Here is a 9,958-nt window from a genome sequence, read left to right as displayed (position 1 = left end):
GACAACTGGAGACAGCAACCAGCAAACAGTCCACAGCTTACAGGTAACAGCTTACAATACTCCAGCCCTGACTGAAGGGCGAGGCAAGTATAAATATCAGCCGGCTGATTGACACCAGGTGTGGCCAGGTGCCAATCAGCTGCAGCTGAGGGGTAACAGCGCTCAGGGAAAAAAGCAGGAAACTGAACAAAAATAAAAGCGCTGACAGGAAATAAAACACACAGAGGAAAAAACAAAACATAACCAAACTGTCAGTGACAAGCCTGACAGTAGCCCCCCTTCCGTTCTATATAAACAAAAAAAACAAAAAAAGTCCAAAGTCACAGGAGGGTGGACAAGGCGGTGGGTCGCCAGGCCAAGTGTCCCCGCAACCAGCAGGGAAGAGTCAGTTGGCGACGAAGAGTTGAACGCCGCCGCAATTGGCGAGACGGTCGCCTATGGAATGGCCACATCTGTGGCCGATGAGAGGGCCGCATGCCGGCGCCTGATGGCCGACCGTGCGTCAGGCCAGCTGGAAGTCGCGGAGGCGACAATGCTGGAGACGCTGGCGAAGCCTTGGGACGGCCCGCTAGAGACGAAGAAGACGATGTCGGCGGCGTGGGCGGAGCCAGCGGAGCAGGTGGCTCGTCTGCCGGCGTGGGCGAAGTCAGAAGAGCAGGTGGATCCAAGACATCCCCAAAGAGGCCCACAGACGACAGGGATGGGTGGGAGGGAGCTTGAAAGGAGGCAAAACATCTCCTCCATTCGGCCATCAGTGCCAGTACTCTGTCAAGCCTCTCCGCCATAGAAATCTCTGCGTGGTTCGTATTTGACTGGAGTATTCTGTCAGGAAGTGGGGGTGACGAACCCCAAGGTGTAGAGATGGTAGGCTTGATACAGGAAGACATGATTTTTAATGTCCAAAAAAGCAGGAAAAACACAAACCAGGAACCAGGAGACAGGAAACAAGATACCAGGAAAACAGGTGATCTGAAAACAGCAAACAGGAACCAGCAAACAAGAAAACAGCAACCAACAAACAGTCCACAGCATGCAGTTACAGCTTACAATACTCCATAGCTGACTGGAGGGTGAGGCAAGTATAAATAGCAGCCAGCTGATTGACACCAGGTGTGGCCAGATGCCAATCAGCCGCAGCTGAGGGGAAACAGCGCTCAGGGAGAAAAGCAGGAAGCTGAACAAAAATAAGAGCGCTGACAGGAAATAAAACACACAGAGGAAAAACCAAAACATAACCAAACTGTCAGTGACAAGACTGACATGATTTCCCGGTGTTGTCGGTGCACTTACCTGCTGCACTTATGGTTCGTGAACAATATGTATAATTATATATTTCTATAGTCTAGTTAAAACATGTTAAATTAAGAAAATAACTATTCAGATAGAGAATATATTTTAGTTTCCCCCCTACAGCCCATACAGCAGGCTCTCTCTGGCGGTGGGATTAAAGCGTCTCAGGCTGTTATTATGGCCTCCACCTCTCACTGCCCATCTGACATCAGTGTGCTTCAGCAAGCTAATCCTGTCATTCAAGAAGTCTTGCCGTTCTGGGAGTAGAAGCACCGTCCCAACCATGAGGAGAGTTAGCAGTTATCTGGGCCTGCAGTGGTGATGCTCAGACAGTAGGACCGCTTGGTGGAGATAAGCGGGGATCTTTATCGACAGGTGTTTCACCCGGATTGTGTTAGGCCAGTTCTGCAGGTGCTATTACCTGCTGCCTTGAAGAAAGATGTGTTCACGGAAGTCCATCAGAGACATGGCCATCAGGAGGTGGAGATAACTTTTAGAGCTACTTTGAAAGCCGTGTAGTTGGCCAGGCATATACTCTGATGTGGCACCGTACCTGGGAGAGGTGCCAGTTAGCCAAGAATACCCAACCGATGGCTCGTAGCTACATGGGACACTTGTTGGCTTCCTGGCCAATTCAGATCCTCGCTATGGACTACACTATGTTGAACCCACTCACAGTGGGTTGGACATTTTCCTTGTTGTGACTGACGTGTTTAGTAAATACACTTTGGCTGTTTCCAGCCATGATCAGTAAGCTTCCAATGCGGCTCATGTGTAGTATAGTGTTTTTCAAAGTTTGGGGTCCCTGCCCATATACATTCAGACCAGGGCCGCAGCTTTGAGAGCACCCTGATCCAGCAGTTGTGTGCACTTTATGGTGTCAAAAAGTCTTGCACCACGCCATACCATCCGGCTGGTAACGGGCAATGTGAGCGTTTCAATCAAACCCTTCATGATTTTCTACGTGCACTTTCTCCATCAGTGACACAGACCACCCTTTGGGGGCAACTTGTTATGTTTTGCAGGAGGAGTTGAGAGGCCACAGACACAAGGGGGCAATAGAACTCTATGATTTATTATATATATAGACAATATATATATAATAATCAAACAATAATAATATAAACTAAGGAAATGGAGTGTGACAAGAATCCAAGAGTGTGTATGGTGTGAGACTATGTGTAGGATTTAATGAGTATGTTACCAGGAATGTTGGGCGAGAGGCGGAAGATCAGGGGGATGTCCGTGAGGCAAGCAGGAAGTCAGGGGCTAAGAGGGGCGAAGAAGGTCTGTGTCCAAGCGGGTGGTAGAGATCCAACAGGCAGTCAGGGAAGCAAAGGAAAGGCGGGGTTGAGACGAGACGCACAGCTCGAAAACAGGAACGGGGATCTTCTGCAGAAACGACACGACACGACAATGAAACACGGAGGGGAAAACAGAGAGAGAGCAGGATTGCATCAAGCATGTATCAGGCTTACTGTACGGGAACGGATGGTTACGTTCTGTCCAGGAATGCAGGTCTGCATTGGCTTAAGAAGCCCAGCCAGATCATCACCGACAGGTGCGCAGATTGCATATTGAATGCAGCTGCCGGCTGCCAGCTATGTGACACGTGCAGGAGAGGAGCGGCCGTGGGCGTGTCCCGAGGTGCGCTCTGCGGGGCTCCTTGAGGAATGGGCATTGGCATGTGCCCGGGCCGTGACACTACTGCCCCAACTTGACCCGGTCTCTATTTTGCCAGGTCTTATGGTGGCTCCTGCTGCTCCAATGGCAGATCTGTAGTGAGCCAATTTGAATGTTCTGCCTGTCAGTTGCCCTAGAAACAGGGAAGCGGTAGTACGGCGGACTGGCCAGGCAACTGCTGGTCTGCACTTTAACTCTCATCATCTTCCAAGGTCTGTGGGAGAATTGGTACTTAGTGTCAGGACCACTTCTAGTCCTGTGTCAATGCAGTGTTGACCCATTTTATATTTTGGAAATAGCAGTTCCAATCTTGACCTTTACTAGTACCTGTACTAAGGGATGCTCGAGGTGCCGAGAGCCTCAACAATGGTTTCATACAGGGAGCATAATTCCTTACAGTGTTGTGCATTCTTACAGTTCACATCCCGACACGGAAAGGCATCTTTTGAGATCTTAACACTGCCCAGCAAAGAATCAGAATGACTGGCATATTTATTTAGATCCTTACATATCTTCCCCACCTCGATGCTATTATCCACAGGCAGCAACACAGGTAAATTGCCTGTGTTTAACACCATGCGAAAAGGAATATAGTAGTAATATCGTAGCCAGATTATAATACATGTTCTTCATCTTAATGGAGGGGCGATAAGGAGCGGGGGGTTTCACTCTCGCCTGGGGCGTCAAATGGCCTAAAGCTGGCGCTGGTTATATGACAACGCTCCAAATAGGATGTCATGTCATTCAGCTAAGCTCAAAGAAATGTTCAACGTCTCAAGGGTAGAGGACTTGTCATGATGACATTATCTCAGGCTAAAACTTTGACCCAATAAGGATTGATTGGGGGAGGTACAATGGGTTGGACGAAAAGATTTGAACACATAAACCACATGTAAAACATAGGCCATGTGTCTCCTCTTCTTCTTGATGATGGAGGAGTACCAACCAGAGCTCTGCTTTCCACAACTCATCAACATCTCCTGTAAGAGGTCCATGTCTCATTGGTCTGAAGGTGTTCTCTTAAATGTTCTTCTGGCCATCATCTGCATCATCACTGTGGTTCTCAACCTGCTGGTCATCATCTCAATCTCCCACTTCAGGCATACATTTATATTCTGGCATTGCACAACATTTTTGTCATTTAATCATGGCTGTAGTAGTTGTTATTGTCTATTTACTTTTTCTATAATCTACTAGGAAATATGTTGTCTTGTTTATTTTTTGTTTTTTCTCCAGGCAGCTACACACTCCTACCAACCTCCTCCTCCTCTCTCTCGCAGTATCTGACTTTCTGGTGGGCCTCCTGGTGTTACCGATTAAGATCTACATGAGAATATCCTGCTGGACTTTTGGTGATGTTCTTTGTTCTCTGTGGTTCTACATGACTGTGTCACTGACTTCCGTATCAGTAGGAAACATGGTGCTGATATCTGCTGACCGTTATATGGCTATTTGTGATCCTCTGCATTATAACACCAAAGTAACTGTAAAAAAAGTTCAACTTTATGTTTGTCTTTGTTGGTTTTTTGCTTTTCTCCTCTGTAGCATCATTTCGAAGGAAGGTTTGACTCATCCTGGAAAGTCTAATTCCTGCTATGGAGAGTGTGTTATTGGTATAGACTTCGAAGGTGGGATTCTCGACCTTATAGTGGTATTTATTATTCCTCTCAGCATCATCATCACTCTGTACATGAGAGTGTTTGTGGTTGCTGTGTCTCAGGCCCGAGCCATGCGCTCTCATGTTACATCAGTCAAACCACATTCAGTCACAGTAAGAGCAAAGACATCCGAGTTGAAAGCAGCCAGGACTCTTAGTGTCCTTGTCTTTGTCTTTCTCATGTGTCTCTGTCCATATTATAGTGTTTCTCTTGCAGGTGACAACAAAATACTGTTTTCACTTGCTAATTATTTTCAGTATGTATATGATTTAAACTCCCTTTTTAACCCGTTAATATATGCTTTGTTTTATCCCTGGTTTAGAAGAGCTATTAAACACATTGTCACTCTGCACATACTACAGCCTGGCTCCTGTGGGGACAACATACTGTAAAAAATGGTTTATATATATATTTATATATCTATATATATATACTCCCATAATATTTATATTAAAATGTTTTTTTCGAGCTGCATGTTGTCACCTGGAGAAAGGTGTTGTCTCGAAAGTTTGGGTTCTGATGAATGGAGTTAATTATATTGAGAGAATGTTTTGCTGCAATAAATGCAATAAATTATTTATTTGGCCACTTTTGTGTAAAGTTTTGCAGAAAAAGTTTTACATTTTGGGACATGTGGGAACAGGTAAACTGTGTTTATGTTTATGGGAAGTGTGTGTGTGTGTGTGTGTGTGTGTGCTTCTGAGAATGACAAACATTTTTTAGTTTTTGTGCTCCAGGCAGGGGCGCCGCTAGGGATTTTGGGCCCCATGAAAAGAATCTTTACAGGGCCCCCAACACAGTGTCATTATTTTTTCTGTATTATAATTTCATCATCATTAGGGGCCTCTCTGGTCCCCTCCATCATGGGCCCCTAGAATCCGTCTCCTTTACCCCCCCTTTTCGGCGCCCCTGGCTCCAGGGACCAGTTTTTGTGTTTTACCAAACTTGAAATATGACAATAAAGTGTTGAGACATAGTAGTATTTAATATTCTATGTTTTCTTATTGTCTTATATAAGCTCACATACTCTAAATTGAGGACATACTTCATATGAAAACCATAGTTTGCTATTCACATCCTCAATGTGACAGGATTGTTGGATGGATGGATGAAACTTTGTTATCACTGCACATAAAACAGACATATAGTCACAGGGTGGACAGAACGGGAACACTGATCCAGTTGCCACATGGGCGACGCGCTGTAAAATAGGTAGGACAAATGGTTAACATTGGGGGAAGAGAAGGAGAAAGAGTCCGTTGTGTGTCCAGCAACAACCGTAACGTCAGGACAGGCATTTTCCCTCGAACCCATAACATGTCTGCTAATTTAAGTCCATTCCAGATGGTTAATAATGAATCGGTGAGTGTTTTTGTACCTACCATTGTTCTCTGAGTAATTTAATTTCACTTCACTTTACATTTTCTAACATTCCACACTACAAAAATAATAAAAGTATACGAATGCAGCTGGGATAGGCTCCAGCACCCCTGCCACCTCGGGAGGGGCAAGCGGTAGAACATGGATGGATGGATGGATATGATTTGTACTGACACCATCGGATCAATATCGATATTGACCAATACTCAGAGCTGCAAAATCAGTGTTGGGAGTGAAAAAGTTGTATCGTGACACCGCTAGTTTTTAGACAGCAGAAGACACAGCTGGAATGATTATAACGAGATGCATTCTAACTCGTAAATAAACGCAAATAAATGGGAGTCATTACGTCATTGCATCTATTGCGCCCATAAATATCCTTCAACATTTTATATACAGGCTGTAAGTATATATGTAGTGTAGTAACAGCCAAATTCATAATAACACGTAATATTTACATATTTTGCTTATCACAAGCATACGGCAGCTTATTAATTTCAAAGACACATCACAGCGTACGCTTTTCCCTTCAACAACAACACTACTACTCATGGCAGACTTTCAAGAGAGCCAACAGCAACTTCTTTAGGACAAATGATGGACCTTATTTTTTTGAGCCTGAATCTACGGAGGATGAGTTTTAGAAGCGAAGTGATCCAGCTTTAGTGAAACACTAAGAATCCTGAAGCAGTATTGCTAAGTGCTAAACAACATGTACAAAATACGACCATATAAAACAATCACTTACTGTCTGCTATCAATGGGATGCCGACTGATGTCTTCATATTTTCCCGTTCAGATGAAGAATTATTCATAATCTTCACGCAGTTAGAAAAACAAAAAGTTTTGTGCAAACAAGCTTCTTTTCGTCTCTTTCTCGCCATCTCTGGGTCTTAAGTTGATTGTCAAAGTTGGCCAACTTCTCGGTTTATGGCCACAACCTTCAGCTATAGAAGTGACAGGCATTAATTATAATCTCAAAATAACTTTCACCAGCTCAAAGGCGATGCAGCAGCTCACCGGCGCGGTATGTATCATAACTATCTGTAGCTGCGTAAGATAATTACCTCGATGCGATCAATGTGGCACCAAAAGTAGTTCCTTAACAATAGTGCTTATAATACCAATATCGCTAATACTTGACTAATAATTACGTCACGACATGCAAATGGTGTATTGTTGGTGGTTTTTGGATGTTTTTTTTAAATAGGGTTATATGGGCATAATAAACACAATGATGTAATGACTCCTATTACTTCCATTGTTAGCCGACGTTTGCTGGTGTTTGTTCACGAGTTAGAATGCATAAAAAGAAACAAGAAAAATATATGCGATCTTGTCTCACATAGGGATTGTGAATGATTCTAAAACAAGTTCAGTTCCCCTTTGAATCAAACCCACTCACACAATGATTCAGTCAGCCATTCAGCGCATTTTGCACTAACCCTCACCAAGACATGATGAAATGCAGATTACGCCGTCCTATAGCCGAAACCGATCGATGCGGCCATCAGAAAACACAGACGGTTTGCTGTGTTCCAGGCTCTGTCTTTTGTTACATTTTTTAATTTATACAAGAGCCTTTGTAAACATTTCATGTTTCAATGATTTTTATCTTCATAAGTGGCATTTGTAGCAGATAAAACGATTTATACAAATTTAGAAAATGTGTGTACTTTAAATAGCAGGATGCATATTTTGTTATGATATATATATATATATATATATATATATATATATATATTACATTACTAAAACAAGGGAGGAAGCTAAAAGGAACACACGTGTACATAAATGAACATTTAACAAAGAAAAACGCAGACATAGCCAGAAAAGAACGTAGCCTAAGAAAACAAGGCAAAATACAACAAACATGGACAGCAAACTGTAAAATATTTATTAAACTAAATGGAACACCAGAGAAATCAAGAGTAATAGTCATAAGGAATATACCAGAGCTGGAGAAATATCAATAACGATAAAAAAAATTTAACACAACCATGACAAAAACAAGCAATAATCAATCAGACAGAGAATTTAGAATCTTTTCCAGCATCGATCATAATAGTATGGAATTGGACAGTGCTATAGATCCAGACACATGTTTTTCTCACATTGACAATCATTGTTTATATTATACAGAAGTACAGTACAACACCAACATTAATTCCAATAACAAACAGTCAATTATTCATATTAACTGCAGAAGCTTGTTTGCCAATTTTAACAATATGAAATCATTTTTGGAACAATTTAAAGAACCCTTCAAAATTATCGCTGTATCATAGACGTGGATGGATACAAAAAAGGAATGGACTTCGGACTAGAAGGATATGATCTCAATTATATTAATAGAGTAAATAAGAATGGAGGCGGAGTTGCGATAAAGGTCTTCCATTACAAGGTGGTAAAAAACATGCCATTGGCTATTGACAATGTTTTAGAGTGTATAACCATTGAGAAATGTCATGAAAGAAGCAGAAATGTATTGATCAGTTGTATATATAGGGCACCCAACTCAAGTATTGAAGGATATGAAGACTGGATTAAAGGGGAACATTATCACAATTTCAGAATTGTTAAAACCATTAAAAATCAGTTCCCAGTGGCTTATTATATTTTTCGAAGTTTTTTTCAAAATTTTACCCATCAAGCAATATCCCTAAAAAAAGCTTCAAAGTGCCTGATTTTTAACCACCTGTCCATTTTCCTGTGACGTCACATAGTGAAGCCAACACAAACAAACATGGCGGAAAGAACAGAAAGCTATAGCGACATTAGCTCGGATTCAAACTCGGATTTCAGCGGCTTAAGCGATTCAACAGATTACGAATGCATTGAAACGGATGGTTGTAGTGTGGAGGCAGGTAGCAAAAACGAAATTGAAGAAGAAGCTGAAGCTATTGAGCCATATCGGTTTGAACCGTATGCAAGCGAAACCGACGAAAACGACACGACAGCCAGTGACACGGGAGAAAGCGAGGACGAATTCGGCGATCGTCTTCTAACCAACGATTGGTATGTGTTTGTTTGGCATTAAAGGAAACTAACAACTATGAACTAGGTTTACAGCATATGAAATACATTTGGCAACAACATGCACTTTGAGAGTGCAGACAGCCCAATTTTCATCAATTAATATATTCTGTAGACTTACCCTCATCCGCACTCTTTTCCTGAAAGCTGATCTGTCCAGTTTTGGAGTTGATGTCAGCAGGCCAGGGAAGCTAGGGATGATGTGAGCCAAGACATCCAGGGGGTTTAGCTCGCTTGTCTGCGGGAACAAACTGCCGCCATTGCTTGCCGTGCTACCGAGGTCCTTTGTCCCTGAATTGCTCACACACTCCGGCAGATTCAATGGGGGTCTGGCGGCAGATTTCTTTGACTTTATCATTGGAAATGCATCTGCTTTGAGTGTCGCAGGATATCCACACATTCTTGCCATCTCTGTCGTAGCATAGCTTTCGTCGGTAAAGTGTGCGGAACAAATGTCCAATTTCTTGCCACTTTCGCATCTTTGGGCCACTGGTGCAACTTGAATCCGTCCCTGTTCGTGTTGTTACACCCTCCGACAACACACCGACGACGCATTATGTCTCCAAGGTACGGAAAACAGTCGAAAAAACGGAAAATAACAGAGCTGATTTGACTCGGTGTTTGAGAAAATGGCGGATTGCTTCCCGATGTGACGCCACGTTGTGACGTCATCGCTCCGAGAGCGAATATTAGAAAGGCGTTTAATTCGCCAAAATTCACCCATTTAGAGTTCGGAAATCGGTTTAAAAAATATATGGTCTTTTTTCTGCAACATCAAGGTATATATTGACGCTTACCATTGAATGTTACCCTTTAAGGGAACATTCAATGGAATCAGTCAAAAGTACTTTTTTTTATGTGGAGACTTCAATATTGATCTCTTGAACCCCAATAAGCAAAAGTCCATTAAT

General features: G+C 42.7%; 1 protein-coding gene across 1 annotated transcript; it reads left to right on the top strand.

The window, feature by feature from the left end:
* Positions 1-3,900: 3,900 nt before the first annotated feature.
* Positions 3,901-5,023, top strand: LOC133574231 (trace amine-associated receptor 13c-like). The gene is made up of 2 exons (XM_061926329.1): positions 3,901-4,073; positions 4,210-5,023. Exons 1-2 carry the CDS (start codon positions 3,901-3,903, stop codon positions 5,021-5,023), a joined length of 987 nt encoding a protein of 328 aa, XP_061782313.1.
* The last annotated feature ends 4,935 nt before the right edge of the window (positions 5,024-9,958 follow it).

Source organism: Nerophis lumbriciformis, linkage group LG31 (genome assembly GCF_033978685.3).
Source record: "Nerophis lumbriciformis linkage group LG31, RoL_Nlum_v2.1, whole genome shotgun sequence".
NCBI lineage: Eukaryota > Metazoa > Chordata > Actinopteri > Syngnathiformes > Syngnathidae > Nerophis > Nerophis lumbriciformis.
Note: the sequence above shows the minus strand (reverse complement) of the source record. Positions and strands in the feature narration are given on the sequence as shown.

What these genes read in the sequence shown, in the direction of transcription:
- LOC133574231 (XM_061926329.1), top strand. Translation starts at nt 3,901, where the DNA reads ATGATGGAGGAGTACCAACCAGAGCTCTGCTTTCCACAACTCATCAAC. An exon ending in ATCTCAATCTCCCACTTCAG is followed by an intron (nt 4,074 to 4,209) that starts GCATACATTTAT and finishes TTTTTTCTCCAG; the next exon opens with GCAGCTACACACTCCTACCA.